Source organism: Coregonus lavaretus (genome assembly GCF_964263955.1).
Source record: "Coregonus lavaretus genome assembly, chromosome: 19".
Taxonomy (NCBI): domain Eukaryota; kingdom Metazoa; phylum Chordata; class Actinopteri; order Salmoniformes; family Salmonidae; genus Coregonus; species Coregonus lavaretus.
The window spans coordinates 12,927,664-12,954,816 of record NC_140006.1 but is presented as its reverse complement, the minus strand read 5'-3'; the positions used below and the strand labels follow the sequence as shown (position 1 = coordinate 12,954,816).

Genomic DNA, 27,153 nt, shown 5'->3' with positions numbered 1-27,153 from the left:
ACTGCAGAGAAAATGACTCACTCAGCTGTATAGACAGAATAGTCTGTACACTATGGTCTGTTAGTGTTCAGGGTCTCTGGGAAATGGTTTTGTTGGACCAGGAGTGTTGGAGCATAGAAACAGTGGTACTTCAGTTATTGGGGCGTATGTTTGTTCACAAAGACATCCATCTACACAGACAAAAGAGAAAGTGGAACTGAAGTTTGTGTAGAAGGCAGAGGAGGACACATATAAAGGAACACCCTCTCCTTGCCACTTCTGTCTATAATCCAACTGGCACTCAAGGTTCCGGACCCTTTGTCAAAGAAGGAGACACATTTTCTTCATGACACACTTGACTACCTTCAGGGTGGTGAATGGATGTAGAGGTGGGTATTGTCTGTCGCACACTTGACCCAAGCAAAATATATATATTTTTTTCATATTCCAGAGGTTAGAATGGATGCCCAAACACCTGGATTCACAAACACCTGTGAAAAGGATTTCTCAGAGATGTCACAGAGTGGGTTCTTCATCTCATACAGCTTGTTTAGACTGGGACGTAGTAGGAGAGACACTATACTACCTCACTCCATCTGTTTTGTAATAGAATGGAAAGATACAGTCCCTCTGCTAGACCAGTTGGTAGGCAGTCTTTACTACAACACGTAACAGTCAGAGTTAGAAGGTCTCTCTCGCTCTCTTTTCCTCTCCCTCCATCCTTCCATCCCTCTCTTCCTCTGAGGTGAGGCTAGTGACAGACTCAGTAGCTGAGAGAGGCATGGGGCTCTACTCTCTTCCCCCGCCTGAGAAAATGAATTATTGAGAGTGAGGAACTGAAAATAACATGGAGGAGGAGAGGAGAGGGGGAGGAAGACTCACCCTTCACTCTCTCTTCCTCTCTCGGCCATGGGACTGGGCGATGAGGGCAAGTTTGCTCAGTGTGTGTGTATGTGTATTTGTGAGTGACAGCATTGTAAAATATTTACCATAGCCTATCTCACATGGTGGGAGAGGGACTACACAGCAAACCTTCTCTCCTAATCTCCCACTCCATCTCTCTCTATCCCTTTCTTTCTATCCCTCTCTCTCTCTCTTTTTTCTTTAGCTCACTTGCTTTCCCTGTCTACCTCTCTCCCTCTTTCTCGTTCACTCTTTCTCTCCCTCTCTGTCTCTTACACACACACACAGACACACACACACACACACACACACACACACACACACACACACACACACACACACACACATACACACACACACAGACACACACACACACACCTGGTATCAATTGAATCTCTTTTTAGACTGGCTGATAATAGCCTCAGTAGGAATGCATGAAATTAGTCTGTGATCAGCTAAGGTTACCCCTCGGTAAGTGAGTTGGTGTTCTTATGTATCTGTGTGTGTGTGAGTGTATGTGCTTTTTTGAGTGTGTTTGTCTTTAATTGCACTGAAACAGAGACTCCCAGATTGCCTCCTTCTCTTCACTCCACTTGTTCTTTCTTTCTTTCTCTCACTCAATCGCTCTTTCTCTCTCTTTCTGTTGTGTGTGTGTGTGTGCGCGCGTGTGTGCCCCTGTCAGTGCGAAATAAAATAAATATTTGTGCAAGAGCTCTGGCAAAGGTCAGAGTCAACGTATGACACCCAATAGGAAATGAGACACACACACACACTTCCATAGATTAACCCTGAAGGGTGTGTGTGTGTGCGTGTGTGTGTGTGTGTGTGTGTGTGTGTGTGTGTGTATGTGCGTGCATGTTTGCGGGCGTGCATGCGTCCATGTGTGTGTGTGTATGTGTGTGTGACTGGTGCTGAGCTTCATAGTTCCCCTTGACCAGTCCCAGTAATTGGACAGCATCCAGGGGACTGAGAGCACAACAGAGCAGGGCTTGGAGTGTGCTCATGTGTTTCATATACTTCAGATTTGACAGACTGTGTGTGTCTGCATGTGTTATTACACTGTATATGTAGTAAAAAACTAGACGTCTGCATGTTTGTGTTTGTGTCAGAGTGTGCATGTGTGTTTGTGTCTATCAGAAAGGCTCCAGCTTGACCTCAGGGGTCAGGGGTGAAAGGTTAAAGGTCAGGCTAGTTTTGTCCATCTGTCTCCCTCAGCTCTAACTAAAGACTATAACAATCTATTTTGGGGATCATTATCTTTATTTAGGAGTCCCTCTGGATGTCAACAGGGACGGAGGGGGCATCTACCGATACTTTTTCACACTCATTTTTTTCCGGTCACTGTTTTGCCCCTTTTCTCTCAAATTCTCTTTTCTCTTTCTGTCTTTCTTACTCTCTCTCACAAATGCCCACACAGACACACACTTGTTCTGTTCCGCTGTGCTGGGCCTGGGGCAGTGTAGAGGGTGGAGGGAAGAGGGGCTGAGTGAAGAGGGGTGAGAGTGTATTTGGGAGGATTAGATATGGTGGGTTGGTTATTAGGATCCTAACTCCTCAGATTAGGGATTAGAGATTAGGGTGGCGAGAGAGAGGCTCAGGGTGGCGTGACTCACCATGCTGATGACTCTGTTCCACCAGACAAAATGATGACATACACTTACTTCTCAACCACACCTCATACACATACATGTTATGTTCTTCTGTCCTCGCGGGGACCTACAATTAATTTCCATTCAAAATCCTATTTTCCCTAACCCCTAAACCTAACACTAACACTAACCCTTTACCATAACCCTAACCTTAACCCAAACCCTAAACCTAACTCCTAATCCTAAACCTAACCACTAACCCCTTACCCTTACCCTAATTCTAACCCTAACCCTAATTGTAACCCTAAACCTAACCCCTAAGCTTAAAATAGCCTTTGTCCTCATGGGGACGTGGGAAATGTCCCCACAGGGGAGCATTTTCCTTGTTTTACTATCCTTGTGGGGACTTTTGGGGATTTTAGGTTCCCACAAGGATAGAAGAACCCCCAACACACACACACAGACACACACACCAACACGCACATACACACGCACATCGACGAGTAGTGGTAGAAGTGGTAGTGCAATTTATTGGGATTTTGGTACATCATCATCATGGTAGTTAGTATACTTTTGTGTCTGTACTGCGTAATAACCTGGCCTATGTCTGTACTGCGTAATAACCTGGCTTATGTCTGTACTGCGTAATAACCTGGCCTATGTCTGTACTGCGTAATAACCTGGCCTATGTCAGTACTGCGTAATAACCTGGCTTATATCAGTACTGCATAATAACCTGGCTTATGTCAGTACTGCATAATAACCTGGCCTATGTCTGTACTGCGTAATAACCTGTCTTATGTCGGTACTTGCGTAATAACCTGGCCTATGTCTGTACTGTGTAATAACCTGGCCTATGTCTGTACTGCGTAATAACCTGGCTTATGTCAGTACTGCGTAATAACCTGGCTTGTGTCAGTACTGCGTAATAACCTGGCCTATGTCTGTACTGCGTAATAACCTGGCTTATGTCAGTACTGCGTAATAACCTGGCTTGTGTCAGTACTGCGTAATAACCTGGCATATGTCTGCACTGCGTAATAACCTGGCCTATGTCTGTACTGCGTAATAACCTGATCTATCTGTCCTTAGACAGTTGTTTATCCAACGACCAGAGTGCATGTTTACCCTCAGAAGATTTGTTTCAGGCACACACACACAATTCAAACACACCCATATGCAGGTGCCCGCACACACACACACTTTTAGACCTGTCGAATCCGATCTTGTCAGATTTCTCCACTGACGCTTGATGTATCAATTTTTTAATGGGTAAGCCTGAACGAATCCCTGGATAGCCCACACATGGGTTTTACACACACACAATGACGTGCATACACACACACACACACACACACACACACACACACACACACACACACACAGTGACACACACACACACACACACACACACACACACACACACACACACACACACACACACACACACACACACACACACACACACACACACACACACACACACACACACACACACACACACACACACACACACACACACACACACACACATACACACACACACACACACACACACACACACACACACAGTGACACACACACACTGATATCTAATTCGAGGGAGCTGCGCAGTATTTAAGGGGGACAGAAAAGGTGTTGCCATGGTGAAGGAGTGGTAGAACAATAATAGAGGCTGAGAGACTCTGAGAGAAAATGTGAAGACTCTTGAGGCCATACTGTAGTTTGACGGCAGATTCTTTGATGGCTGCTGTGTGAATGAGATGAACGTTTTAATATTATGGTACGTGTGTCAGTTCACTGGGTGCAGATGAGTGGCTGTGTTGTTGTGTTGTTTTCTCAGTGCTGCCTCCTCATGAGAGAGCAGCCTCTCTGAATTAAATATTACTGGGGTTCAGCGTGGTGTGATGATGTGGGTTCAGACTGGCCAACCTATAAAGGCCAAGTTTAATACGGTTCATAAACACGCATATCGGCTGCTGTTGTCTAGCTCTGGTTAGTCAGCCCAGATACCCTAATGACCATTACACTAGAGTCTATCAGCTTACTCATAGTGAAGATTCTCTCAATATTTTTCCCTCTCCTTGTTTCTTTGTCTCTCTCTCTCTCTCTCTCTCTCTCTCTCTCTCTCTCTCTCTCTCTCTCTCTCTCTCTCTCTCTCTCTCTCTCTCTCTCTCTCTCTCTCTCTCTCTCTTAATTCAATTTAAGGGCTTTATTGTCATGGGAAACATATGTGTACATTGCCAAAGCAAGTGAAATAGATAATAGACGAAAGTGAAATAAACAATAAAAAAATTAACAGTAAACATTACACTCACAAAAGTTCCAAAAGAACAGACATCTCTCTCTCTCTCTCTCTCTCTCTCTCTCTCTCTCTCTCTCTCTCTCTCTCTCTCTCTCTCTATCTCTCTCTCTCTCTCTCTCTCTCTCTCTCTCTCTCGCTCTCTCTCTCTTGCTCTCTCTACCTTTCTCTTTGCCTCTGTCTCTGTCTGACTCTTACGCATGCATGCACACACACACACACACACACACACACACACACACACACACACACACACACACACACACACACACACACACACCAGACAGTCTGTAAAATTCAGAGGTTGCGGTTTGATGTGACCTTTTCTCCGAGCCACAGGAGACGACTGCTCTCGTCTGGATCTCTGAATGATTCACTATGGGATCGATTACCTGCCCTAAAGTGGCATTATCCTTACAACAGGTCTGTTTTCAGGTGTAATGGTAAGCTTACGGTTAGGGGTTGAAATCACAGGGTGGCCAGAAAGAAAGTGTTGTATCTCCGACCATAGCAAGGCCAGATTGTGACGTTTTCTTCTGTAAGGTATTCACATGGTGTCTTCACTAGTTTAGCTGTAATCATCATTTAAGAACACACACTCACCCCCCCCCCAACCCCCCCCGCTACCCCACACCCCCCCCCCCACACACACACACACGTAGGGTGTGTCACTGTCTTTAGTAGCTGTAGTATATCATATCTAAGAACTATCGATCGTCATAAACACAGACTCCAGTCACTGTATGAATATTTAATAAGACAAGCCTCTTACAGATACTGGATCTGAGACACACACATCTGATCTGAGATGACTCGCCTCTTTAGCATTATTCTGTACACACTAATCACACACACACTCTGTGCATGCATCAACCCACTCACCTTACCTCATTTTCCCATAAGGAGAGAAACAGATAGGCCTACATTTCTAGTTCAAAAACTAAAACTTATTCTAGTTCTAGGAAAATACAACTTTTGTTTCTGCTTTTAGATCCTCAGTATCTGCTGTGAGTGTGTGTCTCTGGCTTATCCACCTGTACCTTGCCCATATTTTAGGCAAATCATTAATCATAGGGGAGCAAAGTCCACTAGCACAATCCTCAATGGACTTTAGCACTGTGTGTGTGTGTGTGCGTGTGTGTGCGCGTGCATGTGCCAGAGAGAGAGAAAATTCTCTAGGGCCCTTTGCTCTCCTTCCTCCCCTGTCAGCTTCTTGGCTCCCACGGCTAGGTGTGTGTGTGTCTGTGTGTCTGTGTGTGTCTGTGTGTGTCTGTGTGTGTCTGTGTGTCTGTGTGTGTTGGTGTGTGTGTCTTCTGTCAGCTGTTGGCTAGGCTGCGGAGCGGCATGGAAAAGCAGCTTTTCTCCTGGGATCTTTTCTTCCGGAGAGTTCTGCTTCTGGAACAGGGACACAAAGGACCTCGAAGTTGCAGGACAGACAGATAGACAGACAGATAGACAGACATACAGAAAGGGGGCCTCGTGCCAGGCCTGGCGTCCTCACAGCTGCCTGATCAAAACCTACTAAGGCTGTGTAGACTGAAACTACTGTCCTCTGCACTGACGTGTGTGTGTGTGTGTGTGTGTGTGTGTCGGGGCTTTATACTTGCCAGGGCAGATTGGGCCAAGGTCCCTTCTCTGCTCCCCTCTTCGCTGATTCACAGAACATACAGTGGGGGAAAAAAGTATTTAGTCAGCCACCAATTGTGCAAGTTCTCCCACTTAAAAAGATGAGAGAGGCCTGTAATTTTCATCATAGGTACACGTCAACTATGACAGACAAATTGAGAAGAAAAAAATCCAGAAAATCACATTGTAGAATTTTTAATGAATTTATTTGCAAATTATGGTGGAAAATAAGTATTTGGTCACCTACAAACAAGCAAGATTTCTGGCTCTCACAGACCTGTAACTTCTTCTTTAAGAGGCTCCTCTGTCCTCCACTCGTTACCTGTATTAATGGCACCTGTTTGTCACGACCTGGCTCTGGGGACTCTTAAATGTTGAGCCAGGGTGTGGATTTTCATTGTTTAGTTTTCTATGTTTTTGTTCTAGATCGTGTTGATCTATGTTGGCCAGGGTGGTTCCCAATCAGAGACAGCTGTAGCTCGTTGTCTCTGATTGGGGACCATACTTAGGCAGCCTGTTGGCACCAGTTAGTTTGTGGGATCTTGTTCCGTAAAGGTTTGTGTTGTTGTAACCTCAGGACTTCACGTATCGTTCGTTTTGTTGTTTTGTACGTCTGTTGTGTACTAAATAAAATGTACGCTTATCACGCTGCGCCTTGGTTCCACGAGTCATCAGTCAACGTTCGTGACAGAAGATCCCACCAAAAAAGGACCAAGCAGCGTGTCCAGGAACAGACAGCCTGGACTTGGGAGGAGATCCTGGACGGGAAGGGATCCTGGACTTGGGAAGAGATTCAGGCCGGAATGGATCGTCGTCCTTGGGAGGAGACTGTGGAGGCACGCTACAGAGAGGAGCAGCGGCAACGCAGAGGGTACCGGCCGAGGAGGAAGCCCGATAGACAGCCCCAATAAAACATTTTGGGGGGGCTAAAAGGGTGGTTGGCGGAGCCTAGAGTTAGAGCAGAGCCAACTCCCCGTACTCAGGCTAGGAGGCGTGAGACTGGGCAGGCTCCGTGTTATGCGGAGCCACGTACTGTGCCGCGAGTGTTCCGGCACAGTCCTGTACGTCCGGTGCTAGCACCACGCACGGGTCGTGCTAAGATGGGCATGCAGCCAGGACGGGGTGTGCCGGCTCAACGCTCGTGGCCTCCAGTACGCCTCCACGGTTCCATATATCCTGCGCCAGTGCCACGTGCTGTAGCGCCAGTACGAGTGCACAGCCCTGTACGTCCTGTGCTGATGCCTCACACATATTGTGTGGAAATAGGCATTCAGCCAGGACGGGTTGTGTCAGCTCTCCGCTCCAGACCTCCAGTCCGCCTCCACAGTCCGGCCCGGCCTGTTCCTGCTCCCCGCACCAAGCCAGTGGTGCGTGTTCCCAGTCCAGCCCGGCCTGTTCCTTCTCACCACACCAAGCCAGTGGTGCGTGTTCCCAGTCCAGCCCGGCCTGTTCCTGTCCCTCGCACCAAGGCAGTGGTGCGCGTCGCCAGCCCGGTCCTGCCTGTTCCTGTCCCTCGCACCAAGCCAGTGGTGCACGTCGCCAGCCCGGTCCGGCCTGTTCCTCTCCCTCGCACCAAGCCAGTGGTGCGCGTCGCCAGCCCGGTCCGGCCTGTTCCTGTCCCTCGCACCAAGCCAGTGGTGCGCGTCGCCAGCCCGGTCCGGCCTGTTCCTGTCCCTCGCACCAAGCCAGTGGTGCGCGTCGCCAGCCCGGTACGGCCTGTTCCTGTCCCTCGCACCAAGCCAGTGGTGCGCGTCGCCAGCCCGGTCCGGCCTGTTCCTGCTCCCCGCACCAAGCCAGTGGTGCGCGTCGCCAGCCCGGTCCTGCCTGTTCCTGTCCCTCGCACCAAGCCAGTGGTGCACGTCGCCAGCCCGGTCCGGCCTGTTCCTCTCCCTCGCACCAAGCCAGTGGTGCGCGTCGCCAGCCCGGTCCGGCCTGTTCCTGTCCCTCGCACCAAGCCAGTGGTGCGCGTCGCCAGCCCGGTCCGGCCTGTTCCTGTCCCTCGCACCAAGCCAGTGGTGCGCGTCGCCAGCCCGGTACGGCCTGTTCCTGTCCCTCGCACCAAGCCAGTGGTGCGCGTCGCCAGCCCGGTCCGGCCTGTTCCTGCTCCCCGCACCAAGCCAGTGGTGCGCGTCGCCAGCCCGGTCCGGCCTGTTCCTGCTCCCCGCACCAAGCCAGTGGTGCGCGTCGCCAGCCCGGTCCGGCCTGTTCCTGCTCCCCGCACCAAGCCTGTGGTGCGCGTCGTCAGCCCGGTCCGGCCCGTTCCTGTTCCACGCACCAAGCCATTGGTGCGCGTCGTCAGCCCGGTCCGGCCCGTTCCTGCTCCCCGCACCAAGCCAGTGGTGCGCGTCGTCAGCCCGGTCCGGCCCGTTCCTGCTCCCCGCGCCAAGCCAGTGGTGCGTGTGTCCAGTCCGGCACGGCCCATGCCTGTTCCACCGGTGCCTGGTCCGGCACCGGTCAGCTGCTCCACTCCGGAGTCAGAGCAATCCGCTCCACCGGTGTCCAGTCCAGCTCCGGCCAGCGGCTCCAGTCCGAAGCCGGTAAGGTTTGGTCCACCGTCGTCGGGTCCAGCTCCAGTCAGTGGGGCCAGACCAGACCAGGGGCGCAACGGGGAGGTGGAGAAAAGGTGGTGGTCACGCCCGGAGCCGGATCCGCCTCCGAGGCGGAATGCCCACCCGGCCCCTACCCTCTTGTGTTTGTGTGGCGCGGTCGCACTCCGCGCCTTTGGGGGGGGGGGGGGGTACTGTCACGCCCTGGCTCTGGGGACTCTTAAATGTTGAGCCAGGGTGTGGATTTTCATTGTTTAGTTTTCTATGTTTTTGTTCTAGATCGTGTTGATCTATGTTGGCCAGGGTGGTTCCCAATCAGAGACAGCTGTAGCTCGTTGTCTCTGATTGGGGACCATACTTAGGCAGCCTGTTGGCACCAGTTAGTTTGTGGGATCTTGTTCCATAAAGGTTTGTGTTGTTGTAACCTCAGGACTTCACGTATCGTTCGTTTTGTTGTTTTGTTCGTGTGTTGTGTACTAAATAAAATGTACGCTTATCACGCTGCGCCTTGGTTCCACGAGTCATCAGTCAACGTTTGTGACACTGTTTGAACTTGTTATCAGTATAAAAGACACCTGTCCACAACCTCAAACAGTCACACTCCAAACTCCACTATGGCCAAGACCAAAGAGCTGTCAAAGGACACCAGAAACAAAATTGTAGACCTGCACCAGGCTGGGAAGACTGAATCTGCAATAGGTAAGCAGCTTGGTTTGAAGAAATCAACTGTGGGAGCAATTATTAGGAAATGGAAGACATACATGACCACTGATAATCTCCCTCGATCTGGGGCTCCACGCAAGATCTCATCCCGTGGGGTCAAAATGATCACAAGAACGGTGAGCAAAAATCCCAGAACCACACGGGGGGACCTAGTGAATGACCTGCAGAGAGCTGGGACCAAAGTAACAAAGCCTACCATCAGTAACACATTACGCCGCCAGGGACTCAAATCCTGCAGTGCAAGACGTGTCCCCCTGCTTAAGCCAGTACATGTCCAGGCCCGTCTGAAGTTTGCTAGAGTGCATGTGGATGATCCAGAAGAGGATTGAGAGAATGTCATATGGTCAGATGAAACCAAAATAGAACTTTTTGGTAAAAACTCAACTCGTCGTGTTTGGAGGACAAAGAATGCTGAGTTGCATCCAAAGAACACCATACCTAGTGAGAAGCATGGGGTTGGAAACATCATGCTTTGGGGCTGTTTTTCTGCAAAGGGACCAGGACGACTGATCCGTGTAAAGGAAAGAATGAATGGGGCCATGTATCGTGAGATTTTGAGTGAAAACCTCCTTCCATCAGCAAGGGCATTGAAGATGAAACGTGGCTGGGTCTTTCAGCATGACAATGATCCCAAACACACCGCCCGGGCAACGAAGGAGTGGCTTCGTAAGAAGCATTTCAAGGTCCTGGAGTGGCCTAGCCAGTCTCCAGATCTCAACCCCAAAGAAAATCTTTGGAGGGAGTTGAAAGTCCGTGTTGCCCAGCGACAGCCCTAAAACATCACTGCTCTAGAGGAGATCTGCATGGAGGAATGGGCCAAAATACCAGCAAAAGTGTGTGAAAACCTTGTGAAGACTTACAGAAAACATTTGACCTGTGTCATTGCCAACAAAGGGTATATAACAAAGTATTGAGAAACGTTTGTTATTGACCAAATACTTATTTTCCACCATAATTTGCAAATAAATTCATAAAAAATCCTACAATGTGATATTCTGGATTTTTTTTTCTCATTTTGCCTGTCATAGTTGACGTGTACCTATGATGAAAATTACAGGCCTCTCTCATCTTTTTAAGTGGGAGAACTTGCACAATTGGTGGCTGACTAAATACTTGTTTCCCCACTGTACACACACACACACACACACACACACACACACACACAGTGCTAAGGTCCATGGAGGATTGTGCTAGGGGACTTAGCTCCTCTATGATGAATGATTTGCCTAAATATGGCTGATTTTCCTAAATACAGGTGGAAAAGCCAGAGAGACCAAAGAACGGAATGACTAAATTAAAGAAGATGAGTGATTTACTAAGAGAGAGTAGAAGGAAAATATACACAATGAATAGTATTTTTAGGCCCTTTATTAAACAATTTAGTTCTGGTGTTCTGTCTACCCTTTTTTTGGTCCACTTTCTCCTCCTCTCTCTATTTCCTTCTCCCCTCTCTCTTACTCCTTCTGTCTTTTCCCCTGCTCTCTCATTTCCTCTCTCCTGTTTCTTTCAGCTGGGTAATGTGTTTTTTTGTGGATATTGTGGCATTTACGCCGTCTCTTGGTGTGTGTGTGTGTGAGTGTGCCTTTTTCTGTGTGCATTGTAGCACAGTTCCTAATATTCCCTGAGCTGCAGGTCACTCTGGTGTGTGTGTGTGTGTGGGACTGTGTGTGTGTGACGATGGTCATTTACGGCAGTGCCGAGGCGAACGACTCGTTGCTTGATTAAATCCATGACCTTCAGCACCGGCACACGCAATCAACACACTCCGCTCACTTTAACACACACACACGCTCGGCACACGCAATCAGCACCCAAAGGAATCCGTCATGGCATTGATCCATCTGCACACACACACACACACACACACACAGGCACAGACATACATCTATGGAATTGTGTTTCCGACACCCTCAATCTCCTGACTGTGGAAAGGACCATTTACCTTCAGAGGAGAATAATCACCCAATATATAGTAGATTCACTAGTGGCACATTTGAACCCTGTTTTATACCTTTTCGGGTTGTAGACCCCATAGAAATATAGAAATAAAATGATCTTTATGGTAAAACTGTGGTATTCTCATTTGTAATCCTGTGTTTTCCAGTTCCCTCCTTTGTCTTACCTTGTAGACCTGGTGTAGTGGCACATTTGTAAACTTGTGTTTTTCTGTTCTCTCCTCTCTCCAGCGTGCAGACCAGGCTCCTACAAGGCCTCAGCGACCGATGCCTACTGCACAAAATGTCCGCCACATAGCTCCTCCCACCTGGAGAGAGCCTCGGATGTGTGTGTGAGAGAAAGGCTTCCCACCGCGCGAGACAGACCCACGCTCCATGGCCTGCACACGTGAGTAACATACACACACACACACACGCAAGAACACACATGCACACACACCTAGACACACTTGCAGACAAGCACACCACAAAACATCCATACACTTACTGTTTATTGGAATCCTCAAAACTCCAATTTGGTTGAGTTCAGTTGAATTCATTGTCATTTCAGCTTCTTTGACATAGTGCCTTTTGTAAAAGCCTTTGTTCACAGACAGCTCTCTAGATACATATCACTGCTCTTTGATATCACTTTAATTGTCTGTCTGATCCTATTAGATGACACTGATACCATAGACTCAATGATACTCTATGATACTCCCTGATACTAGAGGGTCTGTTTCTATGTCTGTCTGTCTGAATCTACCCGGAGGTACTGGGCATTGATGGCACCAACCACAAACCACATCCTGACACATCTCCTACAGAGATGAGAGAGAGAGAGAGACAGAAAGTAAGAGAGAGAGAGAGAGAGAGAGAGAGAGAGAGAGAGAGAGAGAGAGAGAGAGAGAGAGAGAGAGAGAGAGAGAGAGAGAGAGAGAGAGAGAGAGAGAGAGAGAGAGAGAGAGAGAGAGAGAGAGAGAGAGAGAGAGAGAGAGAGAGAGAGAGAGAGAGAGAGAGAGAGAGAGAGAGAGAGAGAAGGGATGAGGGAGTGGAGAGGGATAGAGGAAGAAGAGAGAGAGGGAGGGAGGATGAAGGGGATGGATGGAGAGTGAGACAAGGAAGAATAATGAGAGAGATTAAGGAGATATATATATATATATATATATATATATATATAGAGAGAGAGAGAGAGAGAGAGAGAGATGAGAGAGAGAGAGAAGAGAGGAGTGTAGGCAGAGAGAGGATGGGGGTATACACATAGACACACGTGTGGGAAAGGAGTGAAACCCATTATGAGGTTATGGTAGATCAATCGTATTAATCGTTGTTGCAGTGTGATGTGACAGGGTATATCAGCTGGAAATGAGGAATGGCTCTTGCAGATGTGTCACCTCACCCTCGCCACACACACACACACACACACACACACACACACAGGTACACATCTCTGGTCGCCTACTCGATCATCCATCTGTCTCTCCATCACTCTCTTTTTACACGCTATAATCTCTCTCTCTGTCTCTCTTTTTTGCTCTCGCTCATCTCTCCTCTCTGTCTCCCACTCTGAGGAGGTGATGAGGAGAGGAGCTTTTTTGGGTGGTTGAAAGGTGAGGAGAGGTTAGGATGTGGGAGAGGAGAGGTGTTAGAAAGAGGTGGAAAAAGGGTGAAATAGGGGTGAGAGAGAAGAAGTGGAAATGACAATTCGGGAGAGCTGAGATCAGGGGATGAGAAGAATAAGAACAGAGAGGAAGATAGAGGAGAGGATGTGAGGGAGCAGGGAGTGGGAGAGAGAGGGGCAGACATCAGGCTCCCTGTCACACATCATCCACTGTCATCAGATTTACGGTAGACAGCCTCTATTACCCCCTGCCCTCCTCCCTGGCCCCCACCTGCTGCCCTTTACAGAGGCCTGCCACTGGGCAGCATGATCAGAAAAGGCCTAGGCTTTAGAGGCCCCCTGGGCCTCACTACTCATCCTGCTGCTGATGAGATGTCATCCGCCCAGACACTGGAGCCTGAACCACCATTCATCACTGCAGCACCGCAATGATCCCATCACACACACAGGGACAGACACACTCACACACACACACTCACCGTCTCTCCCCTCTCTCCTCCCAGGTCCCCCTTCTGCTCCAGAGAACCCCATCTCCACGGTCAATGAGACATGTGTCACACTAGAATGGAGTCCCCCTCGTGACACGGGAGGTCGAGGTGACATCACCTACAGCCTCCACTGCAGGAAGTGCTCTGGGGACGACATAAAGTGCGCGCCCTGCGGCAGCGGCGTCCATTTTGTGCCGAGGCAGTTTGGTCTCTCTGTGGCTATGGTGATGGTCACTGACCTGCAGCCACACAGCAACTACAGCTTCACCATAGAGAGCCTGAATGGAGTATCTGATCTGAGTCCTACACCCAAGGGAGCTGTGATGGTTAATGTCACCACCAGCCAGACAGGTAGGAACACACACGGACAAACACACTACAGCTTCAGTGTATAGGCAGTCAATGCCGCTCAGTAATGTTGACTGGACTGATGTCTAACACACACACACACATAATATGAAAGATTCGATATGCCTAGACCTAATCAGATTTTAAAGGACACACACACACACACACTCTCTTCACTGTGCCCCAAACCCTTCACCCAGGACTATGCATCAGGTTATTCTGGCTCTGCTGAAGACTCTCTATTAGGACTCATTCACATGTGCTGATTGGATCTGGACATATGTAGCATATAGAGTGTTTGTGTGTGTGTGTAGGACAGGTTGAGGGAGCCGTGGAGTGTGATGGTGAATAATGGGATCCGTGTAGGGGATGTGTCAGAGAGGGCCGAGGAGAGAGGTCGTTAACCTTGTTAACAGTCCTACATGTCTCCGTGCTGTCACACACTCCTACCTGTGCCCCCCGAACACTCTGACACTACCACAGCTCAGCACACACACACACACACCCACACAAACACACAAACACAAAGTCATTAAATACACTCATGTACATATATGTGACCCCCTATGTGTTCTTTTATTAGCTGAGTTCAATACACTGCAGAGAACTCTCATTATAGCACAGTGGTAATCAATCTAGAAAACCTATCTTTCTCTCTCCCTCTCGCTCTCTCTCTTCCTCCCGTGCTGTCGCTCTCTTCCTCCCCACACTCTCTTTCTCTCTCACTCCCCTGCTGTCTTTCGCTCTCACCCACTCTCTCTGTCTCTCTCCCTCCCCCCGCTGTCTCGCTCCTTTTCTCCCTGTACTCTTTCTCTCATTCCCACCCCCCCTGAATTTCACTCTATCCCTCTTCCTTGGTCTATTTCTCGCCCCCTGTAGTGAGTGTGGTCCTGAAGGAGAGGAGGAGTAAGGACAGCATCACTCTGACGTGGCAGGGCCCTGACAGACCCAATGGAGCCATAGTGGAGTATGAAGTCATTTACTATGAGAAGGTGAGTCACGCCTCAGTTTCTCCCTTTCTTCTGTTCTCCTCCTCCGAACGTCTTGTCTTAGACCTGGAAATGTGTCTGATAAGCACAGGAGTGCGCTTGATTTAGCTCGCCTGGCACATCGGGTAGGCAGAGTTAGCACCCTAGGAGCAATGGAATGGCTCCGAAAGGGAACTGTATGTCTACTCAGTGCACCTGGCAAGCTAAATCAAGTGCACCTTGGACTGTAGCTTGACACCCCTGCTGCTGCGGCTCAAGCAGAGAGAAGCTCTGATGGCTCATCTCTCCACTGTTAGCATTACATTAGTATTTGTTTGCTTGTTTATTTGTGTGTGTGTGTGTGTGTGTTTGTTGATGTAATGTGTGGTGGTATTGGTTCACCCTCTAGGCTTTAATGAGTTGTTCATCATAACGATAGTAAACACAGCAAACACACGACCCTCCTCTCCCTCACACACATCCTAGCTAGCGCACTAACACCAAACAGCTGCTGAACAAACCTCGTCAAAGACACAAGGCGTTGAATACAGATGAAAACAAGAGTGTGAAGAGAACGAGAGAAGAGAGGAGGGAAGCCAGAGGTGTGTGTGTGAATGTGTTTGTGCATGCGTGTGTGTGCGTGCGTGTCTGTGAATGTGTTTTTGGGTGTGTGTGTCTACTGTGTGTGTGTGTTATTGGCAGGAATCAGTGGTAATGTTCCACAGTAACATAGCATATCTCATTAGTGAAGGTATCAGAGGCACTGCAGGGAGGCTGCTCACTGACACACACACACACACACACACACACACACAAACACACATACACATACACAAACACTTTATTTACATGTTTCTCTCTCTCTCTCTCTCGCTCTCTCTCTCTCTCTCTCTCGCTCTCTCTCTCTCTCTCTCTCTCTCTCTCTCTCTCTCTCTCTCTCTCTCTCTCTCTCTCTCTCTCTCTCTCTCTCTCTCTCTCTCCTGTGTGTCTCCCTCTCCTCTCTCCCCCATTAGAACCAGAGAGAGCAGAACTACACAGTCCTAAAGACCAGGTCCAATGTGATGACCGTAGATGGTCTGAAGCCTGGTACTACCTACGTGTTCCGTGTCCGAGCTAGAACCGAAGGGGGATACGGCAACTACGGAGGAGAGATAGAACTGGAGACCAGCCACGAAGGTAGCTAAAGATCCCCTCTCTATCTCTTCCTCTCTCTCTCTGCTTTGTCTTTGTCCCTCTCTGTCTCCACTCCTCCGTCGGCTGCCTGGGTCCTCTTTTCTCTTACCTCTGCTTCGTTTTGTACCTCTATCTCTCTTCGTTCTCTTTATCTCCTTCAGGTCCGTCTCACTCCTTCCTTGTTCTCCTCTTTTCCATTCTCATATTGCGAGGAAGGAAATGAAATTCCAGCTCATGAGATTCTCTCAAATTCCACAAGGGCTGTGATGATTGTGGAATTTCGGGTAACAATTAATTTTCTAGCAAATGACCACAGTTATTAAATTGTACTTTTTGTGGAAAAATGTTTTGAGCTTGTAATGCATGATAATGCATCTTTAAAATTGGCTATGACATACCTAATGAATACAACACAGGTTTGGTGACACACTCCCGTCTCAAAAACAAATGGTTTTGACCGCTTGGAACTTTTGGAAATGAAGCTTTCCCTCCCGACTGTGCTCTTCTGCATGTGAAATAATTACGAACTTTACTCTCTTCATGTAAAAATGAAAAACTGCTATTGGGTAAACTATATCTACTTGAAAATAACTCCTAAAATAAATATATATATATATATATATATATTTCACAGTTATTGGGCATAATTGTTGGTTACACGATTATTATTATTGTGCCAACCCTATATTCAACCGACTGAATATCGATCATGTAACTCAATCGTATCGATTTGATCAATCATTTTAATATCATCAATCTGATCAATCGTTCAGTTCAAGTTCATGGCTATTGAAATGAAAACCACAGATTGAGCTGAGTGAATATTAGTCATATCAATTCTATATAAGGTGATCAATTGTATCGATTACACTGTAAATCTATGTGGTGTACTGAAACCTTTAAAGCAGCCCAGTGTGTGTGTCTGTTTCTGTGTGTGTTTGCACCCATGCGTGTGTGTGTGTGTTCAAAGCAAGGGGATGGAATAGGAGATCAATGCCCATCTATTGCTGCCTGGAGGCATTCATTTCCCTGAAAGGGCTGGCTGCCCATGCATTCACACACATACATACACACACACACACAAACACACACACACACACATGTCTGGTCGTGCTTGGCTAACCTTGATAAATGGTGCATTTGTTTTGAGTAATGGCCCGTTTGCTGCAGTGTAAAAATCAATGTGGTTTCACAGAAACTTTTAAAGCAAGCTTGTTATGTACAATGTTAACATATCCATTTGGACAGCGCAGGAAAATTGGAATGCGTTTACAGTCAGCTCTCATTGAGGAATATTGAAATGGAAAAAGCTTTTCATCGTCAAAGAGCTTGCTGAGTACATTATCTTTCTCTTTCAACCTCTCTCTCTCTCTCTCTTGCACACACACACACACACACACACTCAGGCACACACCTTCCAAAGTTGGAGACTTTAGACCTGGCCTAATGTGCACGCAAGCAGGCACACACACCGACACACACACCCTCTTAGACTGTCTTAACTCTTTCTCTTCCTAATGTATTCCCTGTCTCAGACATGTTGGCCATAGACCCCAACCAGTCTACTATCCTGGCTGTGTCCATCGCTGGAGGCATCATACTGCTCATCTTTCTGGTTGCCTGCTTCTTCGTCAGTGGCAGGTAAGAGCAATACACCCCACACTCACACACATGAGCATGCACACATACACTCATGCATGTACGCATGCACACACACAGACACACACGTGCACACACACACACACACACCGTGAGAGTTGGACCAGCTTATAAAGATACAATTGCCCACTTCTACTTAACTCAGATTGCATAGCAACAGACATAAGATAACATTCATTAAGAGTTCAGTCCACTCTTGTATATCGCCTTGGGAGCAAAGAGAACACAATGATTTACTTTCCTTCCATATTATATATGATGTTTGATTGTAACCTCATGAGAATCTTAAGGGAACATAATAGCTAAGCACAGGTCGTCTGTAAGCCAAGTGGTCTTATATGCAGACGATATTATTGAGTCAAATTAAAGAAGAGAACCAAAGAGAAGAGAAGATGGGAGGAAGAGAGAACAGGGGGAAAGGAGAGGCGAGAGGGAGAGAAAACTACTGTTGCATGAGGTGCAGACAGTCTGAATTAGGCTCCAGCTCTCCGGTACAGAGGGAGGAAAGAAAGCGAGAGGGAGGAGAGGAGAGAGGGAGGAGAGGAGAGAGGGAGGAGAGGAGAGAGGGAGGAGAGGAGAGAGGGATGACAGGCCAGTGATTTACAATGTCTGTAAATGAATGCTTATCCTATATTTGCTGTGACTAGATTACATAGCTATTCTTCCCCTGGACACGGACACACACACACACACAAACACACACACAAACACACACTCACAGCATATGTTTTACTACACGCACAGAGGATTGAGGTCTGTAAAAACATTAGTATTGATTGAGGGTGATTTCCTATCAGGCTGAGTGCTCTATTCACTATTGAGCACGTGGAATCTAATCAGTGGAGACTGTCCTAAACACACACACACAGACACAGACACACACACACACGCACTTGCACTTGCAAATGCACTCACATACAGATACATACATAAAACACACTCACATATGTACAATGAGAAAGGTTGAGGAAGAAAAGGACAAGAAAGTCGAGACGGCAGGGTGCTAATCCTGGTTTACTAGAAGTACACACAGACACACACTTACAGCTAATCAGGTTTCACAGGCAGGTGTTAACTGGGTTTTACAGGGGGGTCGATACACCTCCATCAATGACCTCTCCCACCGTCCCTCTTTTCTCTCCATTCCCTCTCTCCGTATTTTCATTCTGCCAAGGCTAGGATAGGGGGATGGAGAGAGGGGTGGGTGTTGATGAGTGCTTTCTAAGAGAGAACCTCGAAACATCTATCCAAAGTGTGTGTCAAATAAAATAAAACGTTATTTGTCACATGCTTCGTAAACAACAGGTGTAGACTAACAGTGAAACGCTTACTTACGGGTCCTTCCCAACAATGCAGAGCGAGAAATATATCAACAATAGAAAATAATAACACAAGGAATAAATTCACAATGAGTAACGATAACTTGGCTATATACGCTGGGTACAAGGTAATTGAGTTGATGTGCAGGGGTACAAGGTAATTGAGGTAGGGATAAAGTGACTAGACTACAGGATAGATAATAAACAAGTCAAAACAGTTACTGCAAAAATGGTCAAAGCAGATAGTCCAGGTAGCTATTGGTTAACTATTTAACTAACTATTTAGCAGTCTTATGACTTGGGGGGATAGAAGCTGTTCAGGGTCCTGTTGGTTCCAGACATGGTGCATCGGTACCGCTTGCCGTGCGGTAGCAGAGAGAACAGTATGACTTGGGTGGCTGGAGTCTTTGACCATTTTTAGGGCCTTCCTCTGACACTGCCTGGTATAGAGGTCCTGGATGGCAGGGAGCTCGGCCCGTATGCACTACCCTCTGGACCGTATGCACTACCCTCTGTAGCGCCTTTCTGTCAGATGCCAAGCAGTTGCCATACCAAGCAGTGATGCAGCCAGTCAAGATACTCTCAATGGTGATTTTTGAGGATCTGAGGGCCCATGCCAAATCTTTTCAGCCTCCTGAGGGGGAAGAGGCGTTGTCGTGCCTTGTTAACGACTGTGTTGGTGTGTGTGGACCATGATAATTAGTGATTTGGAGACCAAGGAACTTGACGCTCTCGACCCGCTCCACTACAGACCCGTCGATGTGGATGGGGGCGTGCTCGGCCCTCCATTTTCTGTAGTCCATGATCAGCTCATTTGTCTTGCAGACGTTGAGGGAGAGGTTGTTGTCCTGGCACCACACTGTCAGGCCACTGACCTCCTCCCTATAGGCTGTCTCATCGCCATTGGTGATCAGGCCAACCACCGTCGTGTCCTCAGCAAACGTAGTGATGGTGTTGGAGTTGTGTGCTGCCACACAGTCCTAGGTGAACAGGGAGTATAGGAGGGGCTAAGCATGCACCCCTGAGGGGCCCCTGTGTTGAGGGTCAGCATTGCAGATGTGTTGTTGCCTACCCTCACCACCTCGGCCCGTCAGGAAGTCCAGGATCCAGTTGCAGAGGGAAGTGTTCAGTCCCAGGGTCCTGTTAGTGATGAGCTTGGAGGGCACTATGGTGTTGAACGCTGAGCTATAGTTTATGAACAGCATTTTCATGTATGTGTTCCTTGTGAATGTTAACCTGTTTTTTGACACAACACTCCAAAAAAGGCTCTGGTTTTGTCTTATCTTGATTATTGTCCAGTTGTGTAGTCAAGTGCTACAAGGAAATATCTAGTTAAGCTGCAGCTTGCCCAAAACAGAGCGGCACGTCTTGCTCTTTACTGTAATCAGAGGGTTGATATAAATACTATGCATGCCAGTCTCTCTTGGCTAAGAGTTGAGGAGAGACTGACTGCATCACTTCTTCTATTTATAAGAAACCGGAATGTGTTGAAAATCCCAAATTGTTTGCGTAGTCAACTTACACACAGCTCTGACACACACACTTACCCCACCAGACATGCAACGAGCATAGAAGGAATTTAGCTTGTCTTTTAGGCTTGCGGCACTGGGCCATTCACAGCTGGGTTTCCCTTTGTAATCCCTGATACAAAGGGAAACATCCGACGAGCGTTAAGAGTATTCGATCTTAGTCCTGTATTGACATTTTGACTGTTTGATGGCTCGTCGGAGGTCGTAGCGAGATTTCTTATAATCGTCCAGATTAGTGTCCCGCTCCTTGAAAGCAGCAGCTCTAGCCTTTAGCTCAGTGCGGATTTTGCCTGTAATCCATGGCTTCTGGTTGGGAGATTTACGTACGGTCACTGTGGGGACGACATCATCGATGCACTTATTAATGAAGCTGGTGACTGATGTGGTAAACTCCTCAATGTTATCGGATGAATCCAGGAACATATTCCAGTCTGTGCTAGCGAAACAGTCTTGTAGCTTAGCATTCGCTTCATTGGACCACTTCCGTATTTAGCGTGTCACTGGTACCTCCTGTTTGGGTTTTTGCTTGTAAGCAGAAATCAGGAGGATAGAGTTATGGTGAGAGCTTTGTATGCGTTTCTGTGTGTAGAGTAAAGGTGATCTAGAGTTTTTTTGCCTCTATTTGCACACGTGACATGCTGGTAAAAATGATGTAAAACAGATTTCAGTTTCCCTTATTAACATCTTCGGCCACTGGGAGCGTCGCCTCTGGATGTGCATTTTCTTGTTTGTTTATGACCCTATACAGATCGTTGAGTGTGGTCTTAGTGCCAGCATCTGTTTGTGGTGATAAATAAACAGCTACGAAAAATCTCTCTGCAGCGCCATGTGAGTGTGTGCTTGACTTCAGATTGCCGGATTGCAGGAGATCAAAGACAGGACTTGAGAGACAAGGAGGGAAAGGAGGACTAGAGATGGACAGAGCACAGCAGAGAGAACTGGAAGGAGAGAGCAGATAGGGAAGGAGAAGAGATAAAGAGAGGGAGAAAGACAAGTTCAGAGATTATACTGGAAGTAGTGGGGATAATAGAAGAAGGGAGGGGAAGAAACAGGGAGCGAGGGATGGAGGGAGTAGGGCGGGAGGGAGAGAGATTGACCTGGAAGGTTCAATAGGAGTGGAAGTGTTGCATACCGGCAGGCAGGTTTCTGAAGAATCAGACAGAATCTGAAATCAGGAGTGATAACCACTCACTATAACATACATGTGCATCTCTCTCTTTCTCTCAACATCTTTTTCTCTTTCTCTTAATCGCCTCTTCTCATTTTTCTATATCATCTTGTCTCTCCCCATATCAATCTCTGCTCCTCTCCCTACCCCAGTGTCTATTCAACATTTGCTCTCAATCGCCTATGCTTTTCTCTTAATTCTCTCTTTCTCTCTCTCTCTCTCTCTCTCTCTCTCTCTCTCTCTCTCTCTCTCTCTCTCTCTCTCTCTCTCTCTCTCTCTCTCGTTCTCTCTCTCTCTTCCTCTATCTTTGTATTCACTTTTCAGGATTTCCTCATTGTGTTCTCTATTTCTCACTGCCTTCTCATCTATAGTCTTCATTATAGCTAAATGGAGCTACACTCATTCATCTTAGCTTCTGAGAAAAGGGGGAGGGTGAGAGGGAGAGAGAGATGGAGGCAGGGAGAGAAATAGAGAGAGGTCTGTGTGGTTAAATTGAATGAGAATGCACTGATTGGAGCACCTTTTGAAGACAGATGAATCAGATAGCCATATGCAGCAGTCATAATAGTGGAATATAAAGGATTTGTACGAATCTTTGTATAGAAAACCAGCTTCAACCATTCTTTCAGCATTGCCAATCGCTCCCTTGGCAAGTAACAGCACGAAGGGGGGGGCAATGGCAGAACAAGCTCTATTTCGGTGGCCTCTGGTACATTCTAATGCCTTGATTCCATCCTAAATACACAGCTAAATGATTTAATATTTTAACGACTTTACCTCCCAGATTGGTCAAATAAGTTGTGGTATTGAGTAGAAAAAAAATAATACTGAAAAATGTAATTAATTCAGATGTCTAGGCCTAGGCCTATATGATCAGGACTATTTTCTAAGTAACATAACCTTTTTTTAACATTACACCTTTCTTCTCTTGAGATAAAAGTAATATTTACAGTTTTACTGCAAGATATGAATTGGCACGATGATGTTTGTACTTCAAACTATGTATTTTATTGGCTCTGCTGCTGTGGACACTTAAGGTAAGTAAACCAATTTTATCTGTAACGGCAAGCCAGACAAAATTAAACAGGCCTATTTATATAATGAATATGAATTTGGAGGACAGAAATGATTAAATATTAAAGCATTAGACCTCTCACTAAAGGCTTCAGTCATACAAAAGTTATATTTAAATCTGAACTGGTTCTCTAGCAGATTAGTAAGAATGTCTCACCCCTTGTTCAAAAATTGCCTTTTTCCCATTATTCAGATTATAACCTCTCACTTTCATATTTGAAAAGGAAATAATCTCCAAAATATAGCTATTTTTAAAACAAAGCAGAAAGTTGATTGTATTTCAGTTTAATCCACCAGAAAAAAAAAACTGAACAAATAATACAACAAATATTATGGTTAAACTCAAATATACTAATTGATTTAAAAAAGAACATTATTATTATTATAATTATATATATTTTTAAGGTATAATATTTTTAAATTATATCATAAATAGGCCTGGTGGAGTTATGTCACACATACAGTTGACAAAAATATATGGAAATGTCTGCTCTACCCAAAATTACAACCAACTGATTGCAACATTACTGCAAAAATGGAAGAGGCAAGTGGAAGGGGGAAAAAGTAAGGAACTTGTCTGTCGGCCCTGCATTAAAGACCAAAGTCGCTTAAAGAAAATGGTGATGAATAAAAAAGTATACCAGTTTCATTTAAGGACCAAAAATTGACAGCTGTGCCATATAGATTGCAAAATAGTTGGGAAGAGATTATCGATGTACCGATTCCATGTCACATGGTTTATGAGCTGATACACAAAATGACGCCGGATTCTAAACTTAGAATTTTCCAATTTAAATTATTATAGAAAATTCTTGCAACCAATAGAATGTTATATATATATATGGGGGATACAACCATCCCAGCTCTACAGATTTTGCCTGCGAAGAGACAGAATCCTTAGATCATTTGTTTTGTTATTGTCCATATGTAACTTGTATTTGGTCGCAGTTTCAGGAATAGCTGAAGAATTGCAACATTTACCTGGAGCTAACTCTGCAAATAGCACTGCTGGGTGATTTGAAAAGTCATACTCAATCGATCAATAATATAATACTTTTAGTTAAAAAAAACATATTTAATTTACAATCTGTGGAAACTATGAGAATAGAAAGGTTCAGAACTTTTGTGAAACATCACAGCACAGTTGAAAAATATATGGCAAATAGAAATCAAAACTGGATGGTGTCAAGAGATCGATGGGAGGAGTTGTGTGGAGCTGAAGGGTAGGACTAAAAACAACAAGATAATTAATGTAAAATATACTGGGTCCGTAAAATGTATATACAGTGCATTCGGAAAGTATTCAGACCCCTTAACTTTTTCCACATTGTTACGTTACACTCTTATTCTAAAATGGGTTAAATTAATTATATTTCTCACACAATACCCCATAATGACAAAGCGAAAACAGGTTTTTAGAAATTTTTGCAAATGTATTAAAAATAGAAAACAGAAATACCATATTTACATAAGTATTCAGACCCTTTTCTATGAGACTAGAAATTGAGCTCTGGTGCATCCTGTTTCCATTGATCATCCTTGAGATGTTTCTACAACTTGATTGGAGTCTACCTGTGGTAAATTAAATTGATTCGACATGATTTGGAAAGGCACACACCTGTCTATATAAGGTCCCACAGTTGACAGTGCATGTCAGAGCAAAAACCAAGCCATGAGGTCGAAGGAATTGTCCGTAGAACTCCGAGACAGGATCTGGGGAAGGGTGCCAACATTTTTTTGCAGCATTGAAGGTCCCCAAGAACACAGTGGCCTCCATCATTCTTAAATGGAAGAAGTTTGGAACCACCAAGATTCTTCCTAGAGCTGGCCGCACGGACAATCGGGGGACAAGGGCCTTGCTCAGGGAGGTGACCAAGAACCTGATGGTCACTCTGACAGAGCTCCAGAGTTCCTCTGTGGAGATGGGAGAACCTTCCAGAAGGACAACCATCTCTGCAGCACTCCACCAATCAGGCCTTTATGGTAGAGTGGTCGGACGGAAGCCACTCCTCAGTAAAAGGCACATGACAGCCCGCTTGGAGTTTGCCATGAGAAACAAGATTCTCTGTCTGATGAAACCAATATTGAACTCTTTGGCCTGAATGCCAAGCGGCATGTCTGGAGGAAACCTGGCACCATCCCTACAGTGAAGCATGCTGGTGGCAGCATCATGCTGTGGGGATGTTCTTCAGTGGCAGGGAGACTAGTCAGGATCGAGGGAAAAATGAACGGAGCAAAGTACAGAGAGATCCTTGATGAAAACCTGCTTCAGAGTGCTCAGGACCTCAGACTGGGGCGAAGGTTCACCTTCCAACAGGACAACCACCCTAAGCACACAGCCAAGACAACGCAGGAGTGGCTTCGGGGCAAGTCTCTGAATGCCCTTCAGTGGCCCAGCCAGAGCCCGGACTTGAACCCGATCGAACATCTCTGGAGAGACATAAAAATAGCTGTGCAGCGACACTCCCCATCCAACCTGACAGAGCTTGAGAGGATCTGCAGAGAAGAATGGGAGAACTCCCCAAATACAGGTGTGCCAAGCTTGTAGCGTCATACCCAAGAAGACTCAAGGCTGTCATCACTGTCAAAGGTGCTTCAACAAAGTACTGAGTAAAGGGTCTGAATACTTATGTTAATATGACATGTTTTTTTATTTTTATAAATATTCAAACATTTATAAAAACCTGTTTTTGCTTTGTCATTAAAATCAAATCAAATCAAATCAAATTTTATTGGTCACAGGCGCCGAATACAACAGGTGCAGACATTACAGTGAAATGCTTACTTACAGCCCTTAACCAACAGTGCATTTATTTTAAACAAAAAAAGTAAGAATAAAACAACAACAAAAAAAGTGTTGAGGAAAAAAAGAGCAGAAGTAAAATAAAGTGACAGTAGGGAGGCTATATATACAGTAAAATAAAGTGACAGTAGGGAGGCTATATATACAGGGGGGTACCGTTGCAGAGTCAATGTGCGGGGGCACCGGCTAGTTGAGGTAGTTGAGGTAATATGTACATGTGGGTAGAGTTAAAGTGACTATGCATAAATACTTAACAGAGTAGCAGCAGCGTAAAAAGGATGGGGTGGGGGGGCAGTGCAAATAGTCCGGGTAGCCATGATTAGCTGTTCAGGAGTCTTATGGCTTGGGGGTAGAAGCTGTTGAGAAGTCTTTTGGACCTAGACTTGGCACTCCGGTACCGCTTTCCGTGCGGTAGCAGAGAGAACAGTCTATGACTAGGGTGGCTGGAGTCTTTGACAATTTTGAGGGCCTTCCTCTGACACCGCCTGGTATAGAGGTCCTGGATGGCAGGAAGCTTGGCCCCAGTGATGTACTGGGCCGTACGCACTACCCTCTGTAGTGCCTTGCGGTCAGAAGCCAAGCAGTTGCCATACCAGGCGGTGATGCAACCAGTCAGGATGCTCTCGATGGTGCAGCTGTAGAATTTTTTGAGGATCTGAGGACCCATGCCAAATCTTTTTAGTCTCCTGAGGGGGAATAGGCTTTGTCGTGCCCTCTTCACGACTGTCTTGGTGTGTTTGGACCATGATAGTCCGTTGGTGATGTGGACACCAAGGAACTTGAAGCTCTCAACCTGTTCCACTACAGCCCCGTCGATGAGAATGGGGGCGTGCTCAGTCCTCTTTTTTTTCCTGTAGTCCACAATCATCTCCTTTGTCTTGGTCACGTTGAGGGAGAGGTTGTTGTCCTGGCACCACACGGCCAGATCTCTGACCTCCTCCCTATAGGCTGTCTCATCGTTGTCGGTGATCAGGCCTACCACTGTTGTGTCTTCGGCAAACTTAATGATGGTGTTGGAGTCGTGCCTGGCCATGCAGTCATGGGTGAACAGAGAGTACAGGAGGGGACTGAGCACGCACCCCTGAGGGGCCCCCGTGTTGAGGATCAGTGTGGCAGATGTGTTGTTACCTACCCTTACCACCTGGGGGCGGCCCGTCAGGAAGTCCAGGATCCAGTTGCAGAGGGAGGTGTTTAGTCCCAGGATCCTTAGCTTAGTGATGAGCTTAGAGGGCACTATGGTGTTGAATGCTGAGCTGTAGTCAATGAATAGCATTCTCACGTAGGTGTTCCTCTTGTCCAGGTGGGAAAGGGCAGTGTGGAGTGCGATAGAGATTGCATCATCTGTGGATCTGTTGGGGCGGTATGCAAATTGGAGTGGGTCTAGGGTTTCTGGGATTATGC

General features: G+C 46.6%; 1 protein-coding gene across 1 annotated transcript in view; it reads left to right on the top strand.

The window, feature by feature from the left end:
* Positions 1–27,153, top strand: part of LOC311147076 (ephrin type-A receptor 3-like) — a gene marked incomplete at its 5' end in the record, with an annotated part of 130,607 nt that overhangs the window by 47,833 nt on the left and 55,621 nt on the right. The window contains 6 exon segments of the mRNA XM_084183695.1: positions 11,855–11,958; positions 11,960–12,011; positions 13,727–14,062; positions 14,939–15,051; positions 16,041–16,203; positions 17,736–17,841. Of these exon segments, the coding sequence (XP_084039821.1) occupies positions 11,855–11,958; positions 11,960–12,011; positions 13,727–14,062; positions 14,939–15,051; positions 16,041–16,203; positions 17,736–17,841 (874 nt within the window).